Source organism: Chiloscyllium plagiosum, unplaced genomic scaffold, assembly GCF_037043375.1.
Source record: "Chiloscyllium plagiosum isolate Xiang-an unplaced genomic scaffold, Cpla_swu_hap1 HiC_scaffold_38, whole genome shotgun sequence".
In the NCBI taxonomy this organism is placed as follows: domain Eukaryota; kingdom Metazoa; phylum Chordata; class Chondrichthyes; order Orectolobiformes; family Hemiscylliidae; genus Chiloscyllium; species Chiloscyllium plagiosum.
Genome location: NW_028270176.1, coordinates 27,600,063 through 27,627,844, shown reverse-complemented (window position 1 = coordinate 27,627,844; position 27,782 = coordinate 27,600,063). Strand labels below are relative to the sequence as shown.

At 47.3% G+C, this 27,782-nt stretch overlaps 2 protein-coding genes across 2 annotated transcripts; one reads left to right on the top strand and one right to left on the bottom strand.

Annotated features, from left to right (window-relative positions):
• Positions 1 to 490: 490 nt before the first annotated feature.
• Positions 491 to 27,782, bottom strand: LOC148139353 (tripartite motif containing 13-like). The gene is made up of 7 exons (XM_087981086.1): positions 27,391 to 27,782; positions 20,334 to 20,687; positions 19,099 to 19,289; positions 16,738 to 16,833; positions 4,932 to 5,165; positions 3,378 to 3,400; positions 491 to 774 (listed from the first exon to the last, which is right to left on the bottom strand). The coding sequence occupies exons 2-7, from the start codon at positions 20,638 to 20,640 to the stop codon at positions 546 to 548; spliced, it is 1,080 nt and encodes a 359-aa protein (XP_087837212.1). The 5' UTR covers positions 20,641 to 20,687; positions 27,391 to 27,782; the 3' UTR covers positions 491 to 545.
• LOC148139354 (uncharacterized) lies at positions 8,396 to 16,580 on the top strand. The gene is made up of 2 exons (XM_087981087.1): positions 8,396 to 8,706; positions 13,775 to 16,580. Exon 2 carries the CDS (start codon positions 14,622 to 14,624, stop codon positions 15,525 to 15,527), a length of 906 nt encoding a protein of 301 aa, XP_087837213.1. The 5' UTR covers positions 8,396 to 8,706; positions 13,775 to 14,621; the 3' UTR covers positions 15,528 to 16,580.

The window sequence follows — 27,782 nt, the reverse complement described above, 5'->3', positions numbered from 1 at the left end:
GAAACCCACGCAGACACGGGGAGAATGTGCAAACTCCACACAGACAGTTGCCTGAGCGGGAATTGAACCTAGGTCTCTGGCAGTGTGAGGCAGCAGTGCAGACCACTGTGCCACCCACGATGAATCCAGTTTAGTTTCTGCTCAATGGTCGCTCTCAGGACATTGCTAAGTGGAGGATTCATTGATGGTAATGCTGTTGTGTGTCATGGGCATATGTTTGATCATTGGCTGCCACTGTGTGATATGCATGTTTTTAAACTCATCAGTCTATTATTCCCCCTCTAATTCTGAAATTCCCTCTCATTGTCAATGTTTCTCTCACATTCCCAACTATTCCTAACTATCACAATCCCTGATATTCTCTGCTTGTCAAGTGTTGCTGTCCGTGAGTATGGACTGAAATGAAATTGAATATTACACAACCTTCCCCAGTGGGATGCAGCAGTCTCATGTTCACATCAAATCAAATAAAAATTACACCACAGAAATATTGCATTGAGCACAAATGGCCTGTTTCAAATTCTAATGAACTTCCTCTATTAAACTTAAACCAAACCAGAGTAACGCAAAGATTGAAGTTGACAAAAATCCTCATTTTCATCATCATCGTTGACAGACAACTCATCTTCATTGTCATCCTCCTCCTCCTCCTCCCCTTCTTCCACCAAGTCCTCATTTTTCCATGCTTGAAGGACTGAAGGTAAAGGAATCCCATCAAAATTTAGGCTGGGTTGAACAATCTCATCATCTGGGGAAATGATCAGTGTTTCCATCCTGTAGGATCAGATATAAACAAGGAAGTGAGAAGATGGTGTTTAGAAATGTAATAACTACATACAGTGCCTAATCCTGGCAGAAACAGGTCATTTTGCCCATCTTCTCCATGCTGTCATTTGATCTCAGAATCCTGTTCTGTTTGGGACAATCTATTTGGAAACTCTGTCTATCACTGGCCCAGGCTGTGTGGTGCTGGCTTTTCCCTGGGATTCCTTTCCAATCCAATAAACTCTCCCAATCCCCATCACTCATAGTTTCCAATGTAAGTCTTAGAATTTGAATTCAGTTAAAAACAAAACTGATAAAAGTTTGACAAGGCTGCTTTTCCCTCTGTGTTTAAATCTCCCATTTTTTGTCTGTCTCTCTCAATCCCTCTCTGTCTGACTCTCCCAATCCTTCTCCATCTGTCTCTCCCAAATCTCTCTCTGTCTGCCTGATAGAATCCAATTCTTGATTATATACAGTCTGACTCTCCCGGTCTATGTCTATATGACTTTCCCAGTCCTTGTCCATCTGACTTCCCCAGTCCGTGTGTCTGACTCTCCCAGTCCCTGTCCGTCTGACTGTTCCAATCTCAGTCCATCTGACTCTCCCAAATCCCTCTCCATCCGCCTGAGATTCCTGATCCCTGTCCATCTGACTTTCCCAAGATGCTCTCCCTTTAGAGAGGGAGAGAGAGAGAGACACAGCCATGACTGGTGGTGAGTTTAACCAGATGGTTACCAGCCCTCAGGCAAAGGGAAATGTTGAGGCAGCAGGGCTTTCATGGTGACTTCAATCAGAAAGGTTATTGAACCACATTGTTGATGGCACTCTAAGTCTCAAACAAGCCCTGCAGTCAACTGGTGCTCATCCACTTCCCACATTCCAGGGTCTATTATTCCCCCTCTAATTCCTAAATTCCCTCTCATTGTCAATGTTTCTCTCACATTCCCAACTATTCCTAACTATCACAATCCCTGATATTCTCTGCTTGTCTGTGTCAAATTACAGTGAAACCACGATGAGTCACATTCAGAGTTGCCAAATCGCCAGTTGCGCCAAAGTGAGTCAGCCAGTCATTCCGACCAGCAGACCAGGAAATCCAGAAAAAAAGGGATATCCGTGATCAACCAAAGTCTCAAACTGATCATTGTGGATTTGTCAGCCTCGTGTGCTTGTCACATGACCACACCAAGCAAAACTGGAGCACAGTTAGACCCTGATGGAGCCCAAAATCACAGGCAAACCGACAGAGGTGGTCTGGGCCAAGTCCTCCAATGAGAGGCACCAGGAGAGATCTTTAATACTGATAATGATAATGCCACTTGGCAATGGCCTGGCGATATTATGACTGGATTGTTAATCTGGAGACCCAGGTAATGTTCTGGGGACACGTGTTCAAATCCCACCACGGAAGATGTTGGAATATGAATTCAATAAGGAGGAGCATAGAACATTATAATGCAGCACAGGCCCTTCGGCCCTCAATGTTGCACTGACCTATGAAACTAATTAGATTAGATTAGATTAGATTACTTACAGTGTGGAAACAGGCCCTTTGGCCCAACAAGTCCACACCGCCCCGCCGAAGCGCAACCCACCTATACCCCCTACATTTACCCCTTACCTAACACTACGGGCAATTTAGCATGGCCAATTCACCTGACCTGCACATCTTTGGACTGTGGGAGGAAACCAGAGCACCCGGAGGAAACCCATGCAGACACGGGGAGAACGTGCAAACTCCACACAGTCAGTCGCCTGAGGCGGGAATTGAACCCAGGTCTCTGGAGCTGTGAGGCAGCAGTGCTAACCACTGTGCCACCGTGCCGCCCACTAATCTGAAGCCCTCTAACCTACACTGTTTCATTATGATCCATATGTTTATCCAATGAACATTTAAATGAACCCACCTGGTTCACTAATATTCTTTAGGAAAGAAGCTGCCATCCTTATTTGGTCTGGCCTATATGTAACTCCACATCCTCAGTAATGTGGTTGACAATTAGGGCAGCAATGCACACATCATGTGAATAAATAAAACTAAAATCCGTACTCTGCTTTACCATCTTTTACCAGATTGCCCTTTGATGTTTCAGCGTTTTTGAAGTGTGGATTAGAAAAGTGGACAAAACACTTTAAGAGAAGGAAGGAAGAGGGTCTAGTGAAACCCTGCCCGCATGAAAGCAGCTGTGATCCATCACAATCCCTCCCTGCACCACAAAACTGCACAGACAATGGGATTCAATCAAAGGCAACATATGCTGAGCAGACACAGGTGTTTGAGCTTTTCTAGAACAAGATCCCAGCATTATTCAACAGTTGTGTAAAGGGACCAAGTGCTGGCAAATGGGACTAGATTAGTTCAGGATATCTGGTTGGCACGTACAAGTTGGACGAAGGGGTCTGTTCCGTGCTGTACATCTCTATGACTTTAAATTCTTACATTGTTGCTGCGTCATTGTGTTTTCATTTTTTTTCAACACAAAACAAACTTGCAGGCAAATCAGGTTTTATAATGGTTACCTTTTCTATCTTAAAGCACCACCTCTGACATTCGAATTAGCATGGTTTTACTATATTCCCTTTATTCCCTACATGTACATTAGAAATCTTACCTCTGCATGAACTCCATCATACCCTGGAACACAAAGAATAGTACATGACCATTTGTGACCTGGAATGATTCACACGGACACACTCCCCTCTCTTAACATTGACACTCACTCACTTCAACATGTACATGATAGCACTCAAACTTATACCTGCACTCACTCATACATAAGCATGCTTGTGCCAACTGTGGACTACTCGAGCATTTACACATGCACACTAGCAAACATACATACAGAGAGAAATTGAAATTTCACACACCCAAGAATAAAAATCCTCATGTTGGACATGTTCCCCACAGGATAGATCAGGGACTGACAGTCTCAATGGACTGAAGTTAAATTGGGGTGGCATAATGGCTCAGTGGTTCGCACTGCTGCTCCGTAGTGCCAGGGACCTGGGTTCAATTCCAGCCTCGGGTGACTGTCTGTGTTGAGTTTGCACATTCTCCCTGTGTCTGCGTGGGTTTCCTCTGGGTGCTCCGGTTTCCTCCCACAGTCCAAAGATATGCAAAGCTTCAGTGAATTGGCCATGCTAAATTGCCCGTAATGTTCAGGGATGTGTAGGTCAGGTGCATGAGTCAGAGGTAATGTACTGTAATAGGTGTATGGAATGGGTCTGGGTGAGTTACTCTTCAGAGTACAGAGATGCAGAAGTTATGCTGTAGTTATACAAAACCGTGTTTGGATCCCACTTGGGCACCACACCTTAGGCAGAATATATACATCTTGGTGGGAGTACAGTGTAGGTTTACAAAAATTATACTTAGACTTCAGGGGTTATACAAATTAGATGTGTTTTCTCTGTCTCACAGAGATAAGACACACAGCAGTTACAGACAGCAGTTACAGAGAGACAGCAAAAACAGAGACGAACACAGTCTCACAGAGATAGAGACAGACAGAGTCACAGAGGGACAGCAGAAACACAGAGTGAGACAGTCTGACAGAGAAAGAGATAGTAGAAACACAGATAGACAGAGATGGTCTGTCTGCCTCTCAGAGACAGAGACAGCACAAACATAGACACAGTAACAGAGATAGAGACAGCAGACAGAGAGAGAGAGACAGACAGACATGTAGACACAGTCACACAGATAGACAGCATACAGATACATTTATCGAGAGGCAGACAGAAACAAACACACAATCTCAGAGATAGAAAAAGAGACAGGAGAAATAAACAGGTACAGTCAGAGAGAGACAGCCAGCAAAAACAGAGACAAACAGACAGCAGGTCTCACAGAGATACAAACACAGCAAAAACATAAAGACAAGCAATAACAGTCTTTCTCTCTCTCTCTCTGTCACACACACACACACACACACACACACAAAACAGGCAGACACATTCACAGAGAAAGAGAGAGAGAGAGACAGCAGAAACAATCCGACTGGAGAAACTCGGTGGCAGGTGATACATACACACACAAGACCCTCATGCAGAGAGAGCAAGAAAGACGAGTCATACATAGCCTAGAGGAGAGGGAGGAGGGAGGAATGCACAGGAAGGAACTGGAGCAGAAAACTCAATCAGTGATTGAATCAGAAATGTCATACTCTGACAAACTCGAAGTCGTCCCGAAGCCTGGATGCCTCCCGGAACGATTGGATGGTATCCTCGCAATGTTCCAGCCTGTGCATGGCCTGTGCCTGGAGGCCGTGGATGGAATCGAGGTGGTCATTCCCGACGTGTTGCATGTCAATCATCAACCGCTCCTTCTCATTCTGCAGGAACTCGATCAGGCGGTCGATCTGACCTTCTGCCCTGTCCTTGGCATCAGCGATCTCCACCTGAACATGGGGACAACACATGCGGTTAGTCAGGCATCGAAGTGCACCCCGTAGGGTTTTTGTGGTGTAGAGGTAGTGTCCCTACCCCTAGACTGGGAGTCCAGCGTTCACATCCCACTGCTCCAGAGCTGTGGAATAACATCTCTGACCAGACTGATGAGGAAGAATAGATTACATAGAGTCATAGAGATGTACAGCATGGAAACAGACCCTTCAGTCCAACCCGTCCATGCCGACCAGATTTCCCAACCCAATCTAGTCCCACCTGTCAGCACCCGGCCCATATCCCTCCAAACCCTTCCTATTCAGATACACATCCAAATGCCCCTTAAATGTTGCAATTGTACCAGCCTCCACCACTTCCTCTGGCCATACACATACCACCCACTGTGTGAAAAAGTTGCCCCTTAGGTCTCTTTTATATCTTTCCACTCTCACCCTAAACATATGCCCCTCTCGTTCTGGACCTCCCAACCCCAGAGAAAAGATCTTGGCTATTCATCCTATCCATGCCCCTCATAATTTTGTAAACCTCTACAAGGTCACCCCTCAGCCTCCGACGCTCCAGAGAAAACAGCCGCAGCCTGTTCAGCCTCTCCCTATAGCTCAAATCCTCCAACCCTGGCAACATCCTTGTAAATCTTTTCTGAACCATTTCAAGTTTCACAACATCTTTCTGAATCATTTTTTTAAAAAAAATCAAAACTTGTTAAGGGACTCTTGTGGTGTGGTGGTAATGTCCCTATCTCTGAGTTAAGTGGTCCAGGTTCCAATGCCATGTGCTCTAGAGGTGTTCAGCCGTGCTTCAGAATGGGTTGATTAAAAGGTACAAAGAGGAACTAGTCCCACCTGCTCCAGAAAGCCAACTCTAATCAGGGAAGGAGGTTACAGCGCTGAAAGAATCCACTTGGCCCATTCTGTCTATGCCGGCTCTCTTGTAAGAACAATGCAGCCATTCCCACTCCCTCTCCTGGGACCCCAACATGGTTTCTCTCTAATGAACCAATTCCTTTGGAGGCGGTCGCTGAAGCAGCTCTACTGTACTCTCGGGAAGTGCACTCCAGATCCTAATCAGTTTCTAGAGTCACACAGCACGGAAACAGCCCCTTCGGCCCAACTTGTCCATGCTGACCAGGTACCCCAAAACTGAACTAGTCCCATTTGCCTGCGTGTGGCCCATATCCTTTCCTAGTCATGCATCTGGTCTAATTATACCCACCTCCACTATTTCCCCTGGCAGCTCATTCCACACACGCACCACCCTCTGTGTGAAAAAGTTGCCCTTTAGGTCTCTTTTGAATCTTTACCCCTCTCACTCTTAAACCTACGACCTCTACATTTGGATTCCCCTACCATGGAGAAAAGACCTTGTCTATTTACCCTATCCATGCCCCTCTTGATTCTATAAACCTCTATAAGGTCACCCCTCAGCCTCTGACGCTCCAGGGAAAACAGCCCCAGCCTATTAAGCCTCTCCTTGTAACTCAGTCGCTCTGGTTTAAACCTTCTTCATTTCTCCATTTCCTCTTTGTCCAGGCCCCTCATAACTTTGAACACCTCATTAGAATCATATAATTGAGAAGAGGACCTTCGGCCCATCAGATCTGTGCTGTTAAAAACTACTTTAATTTTTACAGTTGTCCCTCTCACCTGCACTAGGCACATAGCCTTGAATATTGTGGCACTGTAAGTTCTCATCCAAGTATGTTTTGAAGTTTGTGAGGTTTCCCACCTCAACTACCCTCCCAGCAGTGCATCCCATACCCCTACCACCCTCTGGCTGAAAACTGTTTTCCTCAAATCCCCTTGAAACCTCCTGCCTTTCATCTTGAAACTATGCCCCCTTTGCTACTAACCCTTCAACCACGGGGAACAGCTGTTATCTCTCTACCCTGTCCAAGACTCTCAATGAAATCTCTACCGAATCTTCTCTCTGCTCAGATCTAACCACGCAACAGATGTCCTTCTCCCTTGATCCATCTTCACAAATCATCTTAGCTGCCAAAGCCTGGACAGAGTTTTCACAGCAGGTTTCTGTATACATCCCTCCCTGATGCAGTGACATCCTTCCTAACTTGCAGTGCACAAAACCAAACACAACAGTCTGGTTTGAGAAATTTATTGTCACGTGTATTCAACATAAAATACGGTGAAAAGTGTGTACCATCCGTGTACAGTGCAATTCACACTAATTTAGAATCAAATAAAGAAAACATAACTTAAAAAGTGTCTGAACTTGGATAAGCTTTGAGGACAAATTCAGCAGAACGTCACTGCTCTTTCCCTCTAAGTGGAGATACCAATGAAGTTACTGCTTGAATATCATCCTTTCTACAAGAGAAGGAACTTCAATTCAGCTTGAACTACACAACATGAAAACCTTTCCAATTAACATCTCATCCCATAGAACTTACAATCCTACGCATTTCACTGTTTAAGATACATTGCAGAGTTTCTTGCATTGCAAGTTATTCCACATCTAATAACCTGCTCTGAAAACTCTGTTCAGGCTAAGACACTGCATGATATTTGATGATAATTGACACCATTCAAAATCAAACAAACAAAACCACGCCACTCCGCCTCCCAATTTTTAAGTAAGTATTTCCAAGACCTGCATCTGAATTTTATCCAAAATTTAATCAGTTCTTCCTTGGGTCACACCTTATCCACGCACAGTAGTTCCTCCCCCCTCCCCTTATCCACAGGTGTTACATTCCAAAATCTACCACGGATGCCCAAAACTGTGGATAGTAGTGAAGCCTATATTTTGAATTGAAACTTAGGACTTGAAACAATTAGAAACTTATGAATCGTTTATGTGAGAGACGATTTTGGTACAAACAACTGAGATGTGCATGACCCCAAAGTCTAAGGGGAATAGAGCCATAGGGGTAGGGTAAAACATGCTTCTCTATAATAAAGGATGAGACATCTGCTGCTACGGATTGATAAGACCACTCACGTTGACAGAGTAGAAAAACAAGTCCTTGATTGATAAGACCACTAACTCTGACAGAGAAGAATAAGTCCTTGACTGATAAGACTACAGGGTAGAAAAACAACTCGGAAGACATCTGCTGCAGACTTTGTGATAAGGGTACAGAATGGAAAAATACTGAACGGTTTAGAATGTGAACCTTGTGACTCTTTAGAGCCAAAGAGGGGAGGGACTTGTGCTGTATTTAATGAGAAACTTTGTTAGCCTTGGGGCGCCTTTTTCTCAGAAGGGTGCCCAACTCTGCAGACTTGCTAATAAAACTTTGTTTTCCTGAATTTGTCTAGAGCGATTATTGAGAAGCGATTTTCGTTTCTAACAAACTTGGGGGCTCGTCCGATCAACACTCCGGCCGCGAGGGGGGCTGAGGAAGGACATCGGAGAAGGTGCACCCTGCCGAGTTCGGCAGTCCCTGATTCCTTGCTTGTCGCCCCGCGCGGCTTGAGCGAGTGATATCCGGAAGGCTCAGGAAAACAAAGGAGGGGTGTGGCCGAGGCAGTGGGGACGGTTAACGATCGAGTAATTTCGGTGCACCAAACCCAGGTAAGAAAAGACTTGCGGGGACCGTCTTTCCGGAGGACTGGGGACCTGCGGAGTGCCTGTAGATTTTTCTACAGAGACGTGGGACTCAGGAATCTAGAGACCGGGGCTCGTCTGTGCGAGATTTTGCAGAGACCGTGTTTGCGGAGGAACGTGGACCTACGGGGTGCCTGTGATCTGTTTCACAGAGACGTAGGACACAGGAATCCAAAGACCGGGGGTGCCTGCAAAGGGACCTGGGCGATCACGGGACTGAAGGTCCGGGAATTGGTTAAATAGTGATAGATTATCACGGGACAATACAGAAAACAGTCCTCGGCAATGGGAAATAAGGGATCCAAGGCGAATGAGGGAAAGGTAGGCTTGAATGTGGACAATGAAAAATACCCTGGGGTACCTGACAACAGTCCGTTAGGAATAATGTTAAATAATTGGGGTCAGGGTAGGGAAAAAGGAAAATCTAGAAAGAAGATGGTGAAATACTGTCGAACGTGGTCCCAAAAACCTATTCAGGGAGACTCAGTGTGGCGGCCAAAATTCGGCACTGACGAAGACTGGGTCCGGCAAGCTCTAATTTTATATGTCAATTCGAAACCTAATGTTACTCGGGAGGAAAGTGATTACGCCCTTTGTTGGCTACCAGTCACACTATCTTGCAAAATGAAGGTAGCCAATGAAGACTCGAAAGGGCAGAAAGAATGGGAACCTTTAGATCACTTACCGCCGCCCTACGTGACCCCGTCTGCCCCGCAAAATAATCCTTCGGGTGGCGACGATTCAGGGGAAGGGGAGGAAAACGGGGAGGAACCACCAGGAGCCTCAGGAGTACAGACTAGATCTCAAGCTGAAAAGAGTCACAGACAAAACTCTGTCCCGATTGCAAGAATGAATCCACTCCGGGAAGTGCCCATGGGAGGCGCGGAAGGAGGGACGGGATATGTGAACGTCCCCTTAACGAGTACTGAAGTACGGAATTACAAGAGGGAGATGAAGGGCCTACTGGAGGACCCCATGGGCCTGGCTGAACAATTAGATCAGTTCCTGGGGCCAAATACTTACACATGGGATGAGATGTATTCCATCATGGGAACATTGTTCTCTAGCCAGGAGCGACAGATGATACGACAAGCTGCGCTGTTGGTCTGGGAGAGAGAGGGAGGAACAGGAGGGGAGCAGAAATTTCCCCTCACCGACCCCGGGTGGGATAAGCAAACGGAAGAAGGATGACGCAACATGAGGGACATGCGGGAATATTGGATAAAAGGAATAAGGCAGGCAGCCCCGAAGGGGCACAATTTTACCAGGGCCTTTGGGAATCATCAAAACCCGGAGGAAACCCCTACAGACTTCCTAGACAGAATTAGGAAGAACTTGCAGCAGTTCGCTGGGGTGGACCCTGAGACGGACGTGGGACAACAACTCATACGGGTACAGTTTGTATCAAAAGCCTGGCCGGACATACGAAAGAAGTTAGAGAAAATGGATGATTGGAATAGTAGACCTCTAAGTGAACTACTACGGGAGGCGCAAAAGGTGTTTGTGAGAAGGGACGATGAGACGCAAAAGAAGGCGACAAAGATAATGATGCACACGGTGCAACAAGTGACAGCTGGAAGGAGGGAAAAGGGGGAGCCGTGGCAGGAACAGGAAAGGGGAGAGTCGTGGCAAGAGCAGAGGAAAAGAGGACCGTGGCCGGAACAAAGGAAGGGTGGAGGAACGCGAGACCGCGACAGGGAAAAGAAGAGGACACTCAGATGTTACTACTGTAATGAAGAGGGACATTTTAAGCGAGAATGCCCCCGCTACAAGCGGGAAGTGCGGTCGTACGCCCTGATGGAGGAAGATTAGGGAGGGCGGGGGTTCCTACCCTTGGGGCAAAAGGACTATCGACAGGAACCCCTGATAAACTTGAAAGTAGGGCCCCATGGGTCGGAGATCACATTTATGGTGGACTCGGGAGCCGAAAGATCAAGTATAATCCAAATACCCCCCGGCGCCCGAGCAGGAAGAACAGTTATGGGGGTATCTGGCATTGGAGGAAAGACATTGCAAGTCCCAGTAGTGGAGGACGTGGAAATTAGGTATGAAAACAGAACTACTAAACGAGACCTCCTTCTACTGCCATCGGCGGGGTTTAATTTGTTAGGAAGAGACTTGCAGGTCAAACTAGGGATCAGAACGGTACCAAGTAACGGGGAAATGGTGGTACGGTTGTTCGCCCTCACCGAAGAAGATGATCAACAAATAGACCCGGGAGTATGGTACCGAGAGGGGAACAGAGGGGGTCTAAACATCAAACCTCTCCAAATCACCATGTTACCAGGAAGAGGCCCGGTAAGAAGGAAACAGTACCCGATTGCTATGGAAGGACGGGAAGGGTTACAACCTGTGATAGAAAGATTAATCACAGATGGACTACTGGAGGAATGCATGTCCCCTTTCAATACTCCAATACTCCCTGTGAGGAAGCCGGACGGGACATATAGGCTGGTGCAAGACCTGCGGGGGTTGAATGAAGTAGTCCAGGCTAGATACCCGGTGGTACCCAATCCCTACACGTTAATGAGTAAAATTCCCCCCGAACATGAATGGTTCAGCGTAATAGATCTGAAGGATGCCTTCTGGAGTTGCCCCCTTGACGAAGAAAGTCGGAACCTTTTTGCCTTTGAATGGGAGAATCCCTTCACAGGACGAAAGCGACAGTTAAGATGGACAGTCTTGCCGCAGGGATTCACGGAGTCACCCAACTTGTTTGGACAAATACTAGAGCAGATCTTAGGAGGATTTCGGTGTAACGTGGAGAATCAATTGCTCCAATATGTCGATGATTTCTTACTCTCAGGACCAAGAGAAGAGGAGGTACGAGCAGACACCGTTGCCCTGCTGAACTTCCTGGGGAAACAGGGCCTACGCTTCTCCAGGACAAAACTCCAGTTTGTGGAGCAAGAAGTAAGATATCTGGGCCATCAGGTCAGTAAGGGGCATCGCCGTATCACGCCAGAACGAATATCGGGGATTACGGGTATGCCAATACCCAGGACGAAGAAGGAAATCAGACAATTCCTGGGGCTAGTAGGGTATTGCCGGATATGGATTGAAAGTTACACCACTCTAGTAAAGTTTTTGTACGACAAACTGGGACAAGAAGAACAAAAACTGGACTGGTCAGATGAGGAGGAGCAGCGATTTAATATTCTTAAAAATAAACTGATCCGAGCTCCGGTATTGGCTTTACCCACCCTGAAGGAACCGTTCCAGTTATATGTTAATAGCGCCGGCGGAATTGCCCAAGGTGTGCTTACCCAGCTGCGGGCAGGGAAACGTCAGCCGGTTGCATTTTTGTCAAAAATGTTAGACCCTGTGTCACGTGGATGGCCGACCTGTATACAGGCAGTGGCAGCTACGGCAATGTTAGTAGAAGAGGCCCGGAAACTTACCTTTGGAGGAAGAATCACAGTATACTCCCCACATTCGGTTAGTACCATACTGGCTCAAAAGGCTCACCGCTGGTTAACAGACTCTCGCATCCTGAAGTATGAGACGATTTTGATGACCGGAGACGATCTCAATTTTGCAAAAGATCTCAGTTGCAACCCTGCCCAGTTTCTATACGGACGTCCTGCAGATGGGGAACAGGAGCATGATTGTGTGGAATTTGTAGACTTACAGACCAAAAGCCGAGAGGACCTGCAAGAGGCCCCGCTGGTTGAAGGACAGGAACTGTACATCGACGGGTCCTCCCGGTGCATCAGTGGGGTACGATACAGTGGCTATGCGGTCATAGATGGCGCAACGAAACGGACGATCGAGTCCGGACGACTGCCCGGGAAGTGGTCAGCCCAATCCTGTGAGTTGTACGCCCTCCAGACGGCCCTGAAGTTGTTGGAAGGGAAAGTGGGGACCATATATACTGACTCAAAGTATGCATACGGAATCGTTCATACTTTCGGGAAAATCTGGAAAGAGCGAGGATTGATAACTTCCCGGGGAAAAGAATTAGCTCACGAACAAATGATCAGCCTAACGTCGGAAGCCCTGGCGTTGCCTACAGAACTCGCAGTAGTCCATGTACCCGGTCACCAGAAGGGGTCGACACCGGAAGCGGTGGGAAACCGGCTGGCAGATGAGGAAGCCAAGCGGGCAGCGGTCGAAAAACCCGTCCAATTATTAACATTAATACCGTTGAGGGAAGGGCTCGCTAAACAACCCTTCTTCACCCAGGGGGAGATTGATAAAATGGATCAATTGGGTGCCCGGCTAGAAACTAACGGGAAGTGGACGGTTCCTGATGGGAGACAAGTACTGAACAAACAGATCACCCGGAGTATTCTGCACCGATTACACCATCAGACCCACTGGGGGGTGCAAGCCATGTGTGACACGATCCTGAGAGACTATGTATGTAGGGGGATATACACGTTAGCCCAACAAGAAACAGTCGGATGACCCACTTGCCAGCGAATTAACAAGAAAACCATGCGTCCTATGCCAGCTGGTGGTCAGCCCCTCGCAATTAGGCCATTCCAGAGGATCCAAATTGACTTTACAGACTTACCCCCAGTACAGAGATGGAAGTATCTGCTAGTAATAGTAGACCATTTCACCCACTGGGTAGAGGCTTTCCCAACCGCCAAAGCCGATGCACCAACCGTGGCCCGTCTATTGTTAGAGAACATAATCCCGAGATATGGCATAATGGAATCTATCGACTCAGACTGCGGGACACATTTTGTTTCTAGGCTACACCATTTGATCTGTACTGCCCTGGGTATCCAATGGAAATTCCATGCACCCTGGCATCCCCAGAGCTCGGGTCGAGTGGAGAGAATGAATGGCACACTCAAGACCCAATTGACTAAGCTGATGTTAGAAACTAAGTTACCCTGGCCAAAGTGCCTTCCCATTGTCCTATTGAGAATATGTACAGCACCTCGCCGGGATATCAGGGTCTCCCACGATGAGATGCTGTTCGGATTACCATATTGGAGTAAGGTTGATGGGTGTCCCACTCTACAAGGGGGAGATGTATTTGTCAGAGACTATTTACTGGCCTTATCCCGTTCTTTTGCAGAACTCCGGAGGAAGGGTCTCCTGGGTCAGACTCCGCCGCTCGACTTCCTCTTACATAAGGTGGAGCCCGGAGATTGGGTACTTGTAAAGACCTGGAGGGCCGAAAAACTCCAGCCGCAGTGGGAAGGACCGTTCCCGGTCCTGTTAACAACTGAAGCCGCTGTTCGGACGAAAGAAAAAGGGTGGGCCCACGCATCGAGGATAAAGGGGCCTGTTCCGCCAGAAGGAGAGAGCACTTGGACATGCGGGCCAGGGGACAAGCCATTGGTGGTAAAGCTGAAAAGACAGCGACAATGAACTCTACCTGGACTGTATTGGTGGGGATATTGATCGGTTTACTCCTGTATGTGGGGGAGGGCGAGGGGAGATGTGACAAATGTCGGACTACGGTGAGACTTGGGAGTTAGATCTACTCGGGATCATTTGTGTCTCACTCCCATGTGAACGATCGGTGTTACGATGTGAATGCACGGCAAGAATGTTGGGAGGATGGAAAACCCTATTATCAAGTGTATAATAAAGGGTACGGTGGCAAAGTCCGTGGATGCCCTAAAAATGACCGCTGGGTGTGTGTTAACAAAGATGGGCAGTGGGGCCTACCCTCCGTGTTGCTCAGAGAGCAGGTGGACAGAGTCAAGGAGACCAGAGTTCAGAACACTGAACGGGAGTTAGAGAAAGAGCACGACCGTCAGAGAACGGTCGTTGTCTCTAAAGTGCCATCTATATACAAAGAGGTAGAAGAGCAGATTGAGCTCCCTGATGTAACACAAAACCTGTTTATTGATCTCACCTCTAGGATTGCCACTGTTTTAAATGTTAGCAATTGCTGGGTTTGTGGGGGGCCACATATGTCAGAACAATGGCCGTGGACTGGGCAAAGCTTAGACATATGGGAATTGCTTCAATACAATTGGACACATGTCAACGAAAGGAAAAGCCAGGGGTGGAGACTGACAAATAGCCCTGAGGGCCAGTTATGTGTTGAAGGCAAGGGGACCGTGGAGGTAGGAATTAGTCCCTGTCAGAGTGTATTGAATGCCACCACACAAGTATGGTGGCCTGAGAATATTGCTTGGTACATTACAAACCGAGATCATCAAAATTGCATTCGGTTACGTACTGATTCCTCCTCTTACGAGCTAAGTGCTGACCCTTCCGATGGCATGAAGAGAGTCTGGACCGGTGGTTGTCGGGGAAATCAATGCTCGGACGCTCCTGTTAAAACTCTGCCAGATTCTGGTAAGAGAGTGTGGAGCGGTGGTTGTCAGGGGAATCAATGCCGGGATAATCCTGGCCAGACTCTGCTACGGGGCCAAGAATCCGAATACTGGAATTGCAGTGGTCCTGGTCCTTATGAGGGCGTCCCTGGGGTAAAGGAGCTGTGGGATGACGTTGTGAGGCAAGGAGGGCCTGCTCCAGATGGCCTATTTTGGATATGCTGTAATCAGGCATATTCCAAACTGCCCATGGGATGGGCTGGAGTATGCTTCCTGGGTCTAATACGACCTGAATTCTTCCTATTACCCCGGGAGGAAGGCGATGATTTGGGAGTTAAACTCTTTGACTCCCTGCGTAGGTCGCCAAGGGGTATCCAAGTCGGTGATTGGGGGGATGAGTGGCCACCAGCCCGTATTATTGAATACTACGGGCCTGCTACGTGGGCACAGGACGGATCATGGGGATACCGTACTCCTATCTATATGTTAAATCGAATTATCAGGCTCCAAGCAGTCGTAGAGGTCATTACTAATTAGACCGCCCTGGCCCTGGAGTTGCTGGCTAAGCAGCAGAATCAGATGAGGGCTGCTATATACCAAAACCGGCTTGCCTTGGATTATCTGTTGGCCTCGGAAGGGGGCGTGTGCGGGAAGTTTAACCTGACTAACTGCTGTCTGAAAATTGACGATAATGGTAAAGCGGTTTTGAAGATTTCCGATAAAATTCGGAAACTGGCCCATGTGCCGGTACAATCCTGGCGCCCTCTTGGTGGCATCGGATGGTGGGATGGTCTCCTAGGTGGTAGTTGGTGGCGCACGGTGTTACTGGTGGCTGGGGGGGGGGCGTAATGCTTTTACTCATCTTACCCTGCCTGACCCCCTGTGTTCAATCTTTAATCCAGAAAAATATTTCCCAACTCCAGGCAGTGGCGATACCCCAACATGGAACTCAGGAACTTAAGGTGCTGTTGCTGCGAAAGACCAAGGATTTCCCGGGCCCCTGATGGGAGGAGGCTTATCTTTGTCATGCACATCTTAAAAAAAAAAGGGTGGAATTGTGAGAGACGATTTCGGTACAAACAACTGAGATGTGCATGACCCCAGAGTCTAAGGGGAATAGAGCCATAGGGGTAGGGTAAAACATGCTTCTCTATAATAAAGGACGAGACATCTGCTGCTACGGATTGATAAGACCACTCACATAGACAGAGTAGAAAAACAAGTCCTTGATTGATAAGACCACTAACTCTGACAGAGAAGAATAAGTCCTTGACTGATAAGACTACAGGGTAGAAAAACAACTCGGGAGACATCTGCTGCAGACTTTGTGATAAGGGTACAGAATGGAAAAATACTGAACGGTTTAGAATGTGAACCTTGTGACTCTTTAGAGCCAAAGAGGGGAGGGACTTGTGCTGTATTTAATGAGAAACTTTGTTAGCCTCGGGGCGCCTTTTTCTCAGAAGGGTGCCCAACTCTGCAGACTTGCTAATAAAACTTTGTTTTCCTGAATTTGTCTAGAGCGATTATTGAGAAGCGATTTTCGTTTCTAACAGTTTATCTCTGGAATGTTCCATTTAATATTTTCAGGAGGGGCGGTAAACTGTGGAGAACAGAAACTGTGGAAACCAAATCCGTGGATACAGGGGTCCTACTGTATTAAGGGTTCAATGAAACCAGCCTCTAAGTTTCTTTTCAGGCCAGTAAACAAGGATGGGAACATTTAAAAAAAAAAGAACTGTCTCACGTTTGCCTTCTCCTCCAGCTCCACGTACTGCATGATCTGTACAGACAACTTTGCGTGATTTTCTTCCAGACTTTCAACAATATTTGGCAGCATTTTCTGCTCAGAGAGAGATAGAAAGACTATCATTTTATAAGGCAACAGTTTGTCTTAGTATCATTTCTACCTGTACACAAACCATGCACCAGTGCAACGCAAAGCCAATTGAAAAGCAACAAGGAGCTACGTAAAGTAGCACCGAGATAACCCCAACATAACTGCAGCAAAATGCAGGAGCACTGCATGTATGGTGCACCCATGCCGCATGGCAAGGATTGAGCACTAAATCACAGCACAGATGCAGCGCATATTGCATCATAGATGCAGGGTTAATTGCAGCAAAAAATGCAGCATGATTTGTAGCATAAACTGTGGCACAGCCGCAGCATGAATTGCAGCACAGATGCAGCATAAATTGCAGCACAGATGCAGCATGAATTGCAGCATAAACTGTAACACAGACGCAGCATGAATTGTAGCATAAACTGTAACACAAATGCAGCATGAATTGCAGCACAGCTGCAGCAAGAATTCTAGCAGATGCAGCACACATTGCAAACAGGCACAGCATGAATTGCAGCACAAATGCAGCCTGAATTATAGCACAAACTGTAGCACAGACTCAGCATGAATTGCAGCAAATGCAGCATGACCTGTAGCATAAATTGGACTGTCTGCATGGAGTTTGCACATTCTTCCCGTGTCTGCGTGGGTTTCCTTCGGGTGCACCGGTTTCCTCCCACAGTCCAAAGATGTGCAGGTTAGGGTGGATTGGCCATGCTAACTCGTCCCATAGTGTCCAGGGATGTGCAGGTTAGGGTGGATTGGCCATGCTAAATTGTCCCATAGTGTCCAGGGATGTGCAGGTCAGGGTGGATTGGCCATGCTAAATTGTCCCAGAGTGTCCAAGGATGAGCAGGTTAGGGTGGATTGGCCATGGGAAATTGTCCCATAGTGTCCAGGGATGTGCAGGTCAGGGTGGATTGGCCATGCTAAATTGCCCCATAGTGTCCAGGGATGTGCAGGTTAGGGTGGGTTGGCCATGCTAAATTGTCCCATAGTGCCCAGGGATGTGCAGGTTAGGGTGGATTGGCCATGCTAAATTGCCCCATAGTGTCCAGGGATGTGCAGGTTAGGGTAGATTGGCCATGCTAAATTGTCGCAGTGATAGGTGCATTAGTCAGAGGGAAAAGGGGTTTGGGTGGGTTACTCTTTGGAGGGTCAGTGTGGACTTGTTGGACCGAAGGGCCTGTTTCCACACTATAGGGAATCTAATCTAAATTGTAGCACAGATGTAACATGAATGCATCACAGATGCAGCACAAATACAGCTAAGACACAGTATGAATGACAATCCAAAGAACACTGCTCAAACAACTGAGAATGACTAATGGCACAGCAATGCATCCATGTCAAAGCATTATTGCTAAAGCAATATGAATGCTTCCAACATCATCCCACCAGGGCCTAGGGCTGGGGCTGTTTACATCTGGTCAGCCCAGCAGGGGCAGCAATATTCAGCTTCAGATGTACAGCATTTCCATCATTTCCTGCCAGATACTCCCAGTGCCCAGCTCTAGGATGGTTCCCAGCTGCCTGTCTGTGGGATATAGGTAAAGCAGTGTTACTTCTGCAATCATAATTGCTTATGCAAGGTAAATGAACTCACACCAATGTATAATTGTTTCGACCAAGAGCTGAGTTAACAAGAATGAAAACTATGTGAAGGAAATAGATAACTGTTTTTGTATTAGTTAAAATGTGCATACAAGAATAAAATGTGCCTGCAAACAATGGGAGATGTTACAGACAAATTGATAAGGTGCTGTGAGGGGAGGGGGTGTAGGTTAAGCTAGAAATGCTTGTACAAACAGTCACAAGCATCTGATTCCCACTTCTGCAAAAACAAAAAAAAAACCACCATAAAGAGATCATAAGGCTCAGTATGGGCAAAGAATGGAAGGAAATATTGCTTTAGCAGGCAAGGAAGCAGATGGCAGTGGAGGAGGATATATAACAATGGACCACAGAGGGATGTGATGAAATGGCCAAGCAGGACATACATTTTGTATTGCACAAGGCCGGATGAGGCCAGAGATAAACAGCCGGGTTTAGAGTAGTGGGCGATGTAAACAGGGGAGGAGTAATGGGAGGAGGGAAAGAGAAATGAATTGTATATAAGACATGCACTTGCTAAACTCTGTTTTAGACACCACACTTGCAAGTGTATAATAAACGATACTGCTGCTTCAGATCTTGTCTCGGACTGAAATTATTGAAGTGAGTGGGTTCTATTTCCCACGCTGTCTGCCCAGGTTGCCTTACCTTCCAATCTTCGGTGACCTGAACCAATGACGTGGCAGTGTGGTTCACATGGTGATCACTCGATACACACAAGGGGCATAGCAGCTCCCATTCCTTGAAGCATAAATGAGTCAACTCTTCCCCAGAGTGAATCCGGCAGGTTCTCCCTCCCAGGCTGCTTTCGACAACAGTATGGGAATTTTCTACCTCCTCTGCAGAGATGGGCAGGAGAGCATGTTTTGTCAATACAGTCAATAAACACATGGCTAAGATCAATGACAGACACAAAGGCTTCACCACTGACCCTACAACAGTGCAGTTCTCCCTCAGCACTGACCCTCCGACAGTGCGGCGCTGACGCTCTGACAGTGCGGCACTCCCTCAGCGCTGACCCTCCGACAGTGCGGCACTCCCTCAGCACTGACCCTCCGACAGTGCAGCACTCACTCAGCACTGACCCTCCAATAGTTCAGTACTCCCTCAGCACTGACCCTCCAATAGTGCAGCACTCCCTCAGCACTGACCCTCCGACAGTGCGGCACTCCCTCAGCACTGACCCTCCGACAGTGCGGCGCTCCCTCAGCACTGACCCTCCGACAGTGCGGCGCTCCCTCAGCACTGACCCTCCGAAAGTGCAGCGCTCCCTCAGCACTGACCCTCCGACAGTGTAGTATTCCCTCTGCATTGACGCTCCGACTGTGCAGTATTCCCTCTGCACTGACCGTCCGACAGTGCGACACTCCCTCAGTAAGGCGCTGCTCAGCACCACCCCCCCACAGTGCGGCTCTCCCTCAGCACTGACCCTCCGAAATGCAGCACTCCCTCAGCACTGACCCTCCGACAGTGCAGCACTCCCTCAGCACTGACCCTCCGACAGTGCAGCGCTCCCTCAGCACTGACCCTCCGACAGTGCGGCACTCCCTCAGCACTGACACTCCGACAGTACAGGACTCCCTCAGCACTGACCCTCCGACAGTGCGGCACTCCCTCAGCACTGACCCTCCGACAGTGCAGCACTCCCTCAGCACTGACCCTCCAATAGTTCAGTACTCCCTCAGCACTAACATTGGGAGAAATGGGCAGAGATATCTTCTGTGGTTTCCCAAGAGAGTTTTGAACTTGTAACCTCTGATGTCCGAGTTGGGGAGCAGATTACCTCTGAGCTATTGTGTGAGAGTGTATGTGAATGTTTTCTTTTCCTCTATAATGTTGTCATGTAAAGAAGTGAGGAAGCACATCAAAGAATTGTATCTTACCCAAAGAGGCGGGACACACTTTACTGTGCATCATCTTGTTGTAGGCCTCCACCAGCCTGACCAGGACTAGGTGCTTGGTCATCTTTGGCTTGCTCTGGTAGGACTGCCTGCAGATGGGGCAGCGGTAATCTGATTCTGGCTCCATATTCTCAAAGACCTGGTCAATGCAGACTTTGCAGAAGCTGTGCTCACAGGGCAGACGCACTGGGTCCTGGTAGAATCCCATACAGACACCACATGTCAACTCAACACCAAGCACGTTCCTCTTGTCTCCTTCATCCTTGTCATCACTCAGGTACTGGGCCATTTCCACCAACGGGGCAGTGGCTAGGTTCCAACAGGGTGCGCCAGGACCTGGACGAAACCAGAAACTCGGGTTAAACATAGATCTGAGTTATAGAGAGAGGTTGAACCAGGTAGGACTTCTTTCTTTACAGCGTAAGAGACCAAGGCGGGGGGAAACCTTATAAGATCGTGAGGGGCATGGATAGGGTGAATGCTCTCAGTCTTCTTCCGAGGGTTGGGGAATTGAGGACTAGAGGGCATCAGTTTAAGGTTAGAGGGGAAAGAATAAAAGGGAACCTGAGGGGCAACCTTTTTTTTACACAGAGCGTAGTACTTCTGTGGTACATTTATGGAACTAGCTGAAATGGTTGAGGCGGGTTCACCAACAACATTTAAAGGCATTTGGACAAATGCATGGATAGGAAAGTATTAGAAGGATATGGGCCAAGTGCAGGGAAATGGGGTTACTGTGGATGGACATTTAGGTCAGCACGGAGCAGTGTAGGCCAAAGGACCTGTCTCCATGCTCTAGGACTCTATGACTCTGTATCACACGCTTCAGAACGAGTCAACACGCTTCTATTTGCCACATCTCTGACGCTGAAAGTGTCCACAACAACATCCAGACTTGGGCTGGTCAGCGCTGGGTAACTTCCACACTGTCTGAGTAGCAGCCGATGACCATCTCCAAGGGGTTAGACTGTGAGCACCACTCCATGACGTTAAACAGTGTTTACCCACAGAGTAACTCATGAAGTCATTTTGCTGAAGTCACACGATTTCTTGGAAAGACTGTCTTTCTCCCTGTTCTAAAAGACTTTCTGACCCTTTCTTTAAAAAGAAAAGAACCAATCTTTGCCACCCCGAAATCCAAAAATCTATTTAACTCGACTTTGCAACCCAAATTCACAAACGACAATGATATATCAAACATGCATCCCATCACCTCTGTCTCAAATGAAAGACACTGATTGTTGAGTATGTCTCCATGCGAGTTGATAGAGGTGTAAAAGATGTTGAGAGGCATAGATAGAGTGAATAGCCAAAGACTTTTTCCCAGGGTGGAAATGGCTATCATGAGGGGGCACCATTTTAAGGTGATTAGAGGAAGGTTAAGGGAAATGTCGGAGTTAGGTTCTTTACACAGAGAGTGGTGGGTGCATGGAATGCACTGTCAGCAGTGGTAGAAGAGTTAGATAAATTAGGGACATTTAAGCGACTCTTCGCTAGGTACATAGAAGATAGTACAACAAAGGATATGTAGGTTAGTCTGATAGCAAGTTTTGAGAAGACTTGTAGCTCAGGTTGAGGTTATGAATGTAAGTTTGCTCGCTGAGATGGAAAGTTCATTTCATCACCATACTAGGTAACATCTTCAGTGAGCCTCCGGATGAAGCACTGGTGGTGTAGCCCGCTTTCTATTTAGTCTGATCTTCGAGTAGGGTAAAAGGCCGGCAGAACATCGAGGGCTGAAGGGCCTGTACTGTTCTACATTCTAAGTTCTAGGTCCCCCTGTGGTGGGAAACATCCTCCTTGAATTTCCTTTTTCAAACCCCTTCAGGATCTTTTCTTAAATAATCTTTTCACAGGATATGGTTGTTTCTGATTGAGTTAGCATCTATTGTTCATGTCTAATGGTCCTTGTGAATGTGGTGGAGTGTCCTGGTGTGTAGGCATGCCAACATTATTGGCAGGGAGGGGAGAAAACAAGAGGGTAGAAATTAACCCAGTGAACGCCTGATATGTTTCCAAGTCAGGATGTCACTGACTCAAAAGGCAGCCTACAAGTGCTGATGGTGCTCGTATCCATCTGCTAACCATGTCCTTTTAGGTGTTGACATTGCAGTTTGGAAGGTGTTCTTGATGGATTCTCGGTGAGTTGCTGCAGTGTGTCTGCAAACACTGTCCCAGCTATGAGTCGGCAGCATGAAGATTGACTTTCCATTGACCATCTTAATCAACTGAGCTATTCCAGCCTGAACATTGTCGAGTTTCTTGAGTGTTGTTGGAGCTACCCCCATCCAGGGCAAGTGAGGAGTATTCCATCACACTCCTGACTTGTGCCTCGTCTATTCCTACACCTCCACACACATCATCTACTGTTTCCTTTGCTCCCAATGTAGTCTCCTTTACATTGGAGAGATAGGATGCCAACTTGCACAACATTTCAGAGAACATCTCTGGGGTCATGCACCAAGCAACCCCACCACCTTGTGGCCGAATGCTTCAACTTGCCCTCCCAACCCGCCAAGGACATGGAAGTCCTGGGCCTCCTCCACCGCCAAATTCTAGCCACCTGACACCTGGAGAAAGAATGCCTCAGCTTCCACCTTGGGACCCTCCAACCTGGATCAATGTCGATTTCACCAGTTTCCTCATCTCTCCTCCACCCCTTATCCCAGATCCAAACTTCCAACTGTCCTAACTGTCCATCTTCCTTCCTACCTATCCGCTCCACCCTCCACGCTGACCCATCACCATTAGCCCCCCCACCTTCGTCCACCAATCGTCTTCCCAGCTACCTTACCTCAATCCCTACACCCCCCTCCCATTTACTGAATCTCTCAGCCCCTTCCCCCACATTTCTGATGAAGAGCTTATGCTCGAATCGTCTTCTCTCCCGCTCCTTGAATGCTACCTGATCGGCTATGCTTTTCCAGCACCACATGACTCTAATCCCCAGTCCAGGCTTCTAGTGGGTTAGGAGGTGAATAACTCTGTAGAATACCAAGCCTTTGACTTGTATCCATAGCATCTGTATGGGTGGTCCCATTCAACTTCACAGCATTGGTAACCCCTAGGGTGTTAATAAGGAGGGATTCATTATGGATGGTACTGCTGAAGGTCAAGGGGAGATAGTGATATTAGCAATGGTCTATACCTGGCATTTGTGAGGGGTGAATGGCACCTGCCAGTCACCATGTCAAACCTGCGTATTTTGAAGGTTTTGTTGTGTTTGAACAATGTACTGCTTCAGTACCTGACGAGTCATGAATGGTCAAAAAATGTGGTGCTGGAAAAGCACAACCGGTCAGGCATCATCTGAGGAGCAGGAGAGTCAACATTTCGAGCATAAGCTCTTCATCAGGAATACTTATGCGTGAAACATCGATTCTCCTTCTCTTCAGATGCTGCCTGACCTGCTGTTCTTTTCCAGCAACACACTTTTCGACTCTGATTTCCAGCATCTGCTGCCCTCACTTTCTCAGAGTTGATAATGGTGCTGAACATGGCACAATCATTGGCAAACATCCCCTCTTCTGACCTTACGATGGATGGAAGGTCACTGACACCGGTTGGGCCAAGGATACAATCCTGAAAGAGGTTAATTACAAATCTGAGGTTGATGGAGGAGATTGAGGGAGAGATGTGGAGAAAAGGCAAGCATATGCAGTCAAGACCAGCTATGATCGCACTGAATGGTGGGACAGACATCAGGTGGTCTAGGTTTTAGAAAGAAGGGGATACGAGAGGGTGAAGAGCTTGTATGGCCTGGGTGTAAATGGCAAACATGACTATGACGTGGTTAGATTTTTCAAAGCAAAGACAACCTAATTCCACAAGGGGAATTTTGGGTTGGGAGGTATATACTGGTCCACGGTAGTTTAATGATCTACTGTGTGTCCAGTTCACTCCAATTAGTGGAGCAACAATGCAGACTGCACTGTGAAGCAATGATAATGAGATCTTAACAATATGGGAGCTACGGCTTTTCTCATTGGAGAGAAGGACGAGAGGTGACTTGATAGAGGTGTACAAGATGATGAGACGCATCGATTGAGTGGATAGCCAGAGACTTTTTCCCATAGTCGAAATGGCTACCACAAGGGGGCATAATTTGAAGGTGATTGGAGGAAGGTTTAGGGGAGATGTCAGAGGTAAGTTCTTTACACAGAGAGTGGTGGGTGCATGGAATGCACTGCCAGCAGTGGTAGTAGAGTCAGATACATTAGGGACGTTTGAGCGACTCTTGGATAGTCACATAGAAGCAAGCACAATGAAGTAGGTTAGTCTGACCTTAGAGTAAGATAAAATATCAGCACAACATCTAGGGCCAAAGAGCCTGTACTGTTCTATGTTCTATTCTTCCCACAAGTAGCTAGAATATCTCTGGCTCCCATGTGTGTTGGAAGGAGTTACAAATTGCTTCTCGACCTGTTTGGCGACATTTTGCAGGCACCTCTCCGGGCTGACAGTTCCATGAACCTCTGGCTCAGAGATTGAGACGCTCCCTGTCTTCAATCCCAGAGATCTGTCTGCATTATCCCAAAAAACATGCTTCAAGTTAAATACAAAAATGCCTTCAGCCCCCAATTGCTAATGTTGAGAATTGGTCAGCTCAGTTGGTTGGACAGTTGGTTTGCAAAGCAGAGTACTGCCAACTGTGTGGGTTCAATTCCCACACTAACTCAGGTTAACCATGACAGACTCTCCTTCTCAACCTCTCCCCTCGCCTGAGGGATGGTGACCCTCAGGTTAAACTACCAGCAGTAGTGAGACAGTAGTCCACTGGGACAGGGGCGACTTTATCTTTGCTGTTATCATATTAAAAGTAGACAGGCAGGAGACCGGAAGAACACAGCAAGCCAGGCAGCGTCAGGAGGTAAAGTTGACATTTTGAGTGTGACCCTTCTTCAGCTTCTGCCTGAAGACGTGTTACACCTGAAATGCTGCTTCTGCATCTCCTGATGCTCCTGGCTTGCTGTGTTATAAAGTCATAGAGTCATAGAGATGTACAGTATGGAAACACACTGGGTCCTCTAGTTTTTGTCATTTACATAAATGATTTGGATGTGAGCATAAGAGGTACAGTTAGTAAGTTTGCAAATGACACCAAAATTGGAGGTGTAGTGGACAGCGAAGAAGGTTACCTCAGATTACAACAGGATCTTGACCAGATGGGCCAATGGACTGAGAAGTGGCAGATGGAGTTTAATTCAGATAAATGCGAGGTGCTGCATTTTGGGAAAGCAAATCTTAGCAGGACTTATACACTTAATGGTAAGGTCCTAGGGAGTGTTGCTGAACAAAGAGAATGCAGGTTCATAGCTCCTTGAAAGTGGAGTCGCAGGTAGATAGGATAGTGAAGAAGGCGTTTGGTATGCTTTCCTTTATTGGCCAGAGTATTGAGTATAGGAGTTGGGAGGTCATGTTGTGACTGTACATGACATTGGTTAGGCCACTATTGGAATATTGCATGCAATTCTGGTGTCCTTCCTATCGGAAAGATGTTGTGAAACTTGAAAGGATTCAGAAAAGATTTACAAGGATGTTGCCAGGTTTGGAGGATTTGAGCTAAAGGGAGAGGCTGAACAGGCTGGGGCTGTTTTCCCTGGAGTGTCGGAGGCTGAGGGGTGACTTTATAGAGGTTTACAAAATTGTGAGGGACATGGATAGGTTAAATGGGCAAAGTCCTTTCCTTGGGGTTGGGGAGTCCAGAACTAGAGGGCATAGGTTTAGGGTGAGAGGTGACTTTATAAAGCTCTGGTTAGGCCCCATTTGGAGTACTGTGTCCAGTTTTGGTCCCCACACCTCAGGAAGGACATACTCGCACTGGAACGTGTCCAGCGGAGATTCACACGGATGATCCCTGGAATGACAGGTCTAACATATGAGGAACGGCTGAGGATACTGGGATTGTATTTGTTGGAGTTTAGAAGATTAAGGGGAGACTGAATAGAGACGTACAAAATAATACATGGCTTGGAAAAGGTGGATGCTAGGAAATTGTTTCAGTTAAACGAGGAGACTAGGACCCGTGGACACAGCCTTAGAATTAGAGGGGGTCATTTCAGAACAGAAATGCGGAGACATTTCTTCAGCCAGAGAGTGGTGGGCCTGTGGAATTCATTGCCACGGAGTGCAGTGGAAGCTGGGACGCTAAATGTCTTCAAGGCCGAGATTGATAGATTCTTGTTGTCTAGAGGAATTAAGGGCTACGGGGAGAACGCTGGTAAGTGGAGCTGAAATGCGCATCAGCCATGATTGAATGGCGGAGTGGACTCGATGGGCCGAATGGCCTTACTTCCACTCCTATGTCTTATGGTCTTATAGGGGAAAGATACAAAAGAGACGTAAGGGGCAACGTTTTCACACAGAGGGTAGTACGTGTATGGAATGAGCTGCCAGAGGAAGTGGTGGAGGCTGGTACAACATTTAGGAGGCATTTGGATGGGTATATGAATAGGAAGGGTTTGGAGGGATATGGGCCGGGTGCTGGCAGGTGGGACTAGATTGGGTTGGGATATCTGGTCGGCATGGACGGGTTGGACCGAAGGGTCCTTCCAGCCTCCTGCCTATCCCGCCTGATGCTGCCTAGCTTGTTGTGCTCTTCCAGCCTCACTGCGCTCTTCCAGCCTCCTGTCTGTCTACTTTGGATTCCAGCATCTGCAGATTTTTTTTGACTCTGACCATATTAAAAATGACAGGTGTGTCTCACTTGCAAGGCCATCTTGGGGGAGGAAGGGAGAGGTTCTGGGTGGTGGGACTAATTTTACAGCTCCTTTGAATTGCCAACACATGCACAATGTGCCAAATGGTGTCCTGCTAGTCTTTAGATTCTTGGCTGGCTGGCATTAAGGGATAGACAGCTAACTTCCGGAGTCAGTTCTGCGCCATAGCAGAAGACAGCAGCTGTGTTTGTTTACAGCAGCAACTACTGAGTGCTTGGTTTATCAGTCGAAATGATCTCTCATGTAATGGCCCACAATCAGGAGACACTCAACGTGATAAACAAGATGCCACTGAAATCCCACACATAGATCAGCCTTACCTGCTGAAATCAAAATCTCTCTTTTCGGTTTTCAGCTTGTTCTCTGTTGAAGGTTCTTTCACTTTCAGTTTGTTATTTCAGTTCCTGTCATGTTTGGAACGTTTTAAAATTTAAAGGCACCCTCGCCCCATGAGAGCAGAAGTGAAACTACTGATCTAAACAATACTGATCTCAGAAGATGATAAGGAATACTTCAGCTTGACACATACAAGCATACTTGTGCCAACACACAGAGACAGACCCACAGATAAACATACACATGTACTTACCATATATACACACATGCACACACACCGGCACATCCATGCTAAGACACATATAAAAACAGTTGCACAGGCTTTAATACACAAACATACATCATCTTATGGAGACACCGAACAGAGACATTCAAC

Coding starts and splice junctions, on each gene's coding strand:
- LOC148139354 (XM_087981087.1), top strand. CDS start 14,622: ATGTCAGAACAATGGCCGTGGACTGGGCAAAGCTTAGACATATGGGAA.
- LOC148139353 (XM_087981086.1), bottom strand. CDS start 20,640: ATGGCCCAGTACCTGAGTGATGACAAGGATGAAGGAGACAAGAGGAAC. Junction 3,401..4,931: donor ACGACTTCGAGTTTGTCAGA/GTATGACATTTC, acceptor TTTGTGTTCCAG/GGTATGATGGAGTTCATGCA. Junction 775..3,377: donor ATGATGGAGTTCATGCAGAG/GTAAGATTTCTA, acceptor CTGATCCTACAG/GATGGAAACACTGATCATTT.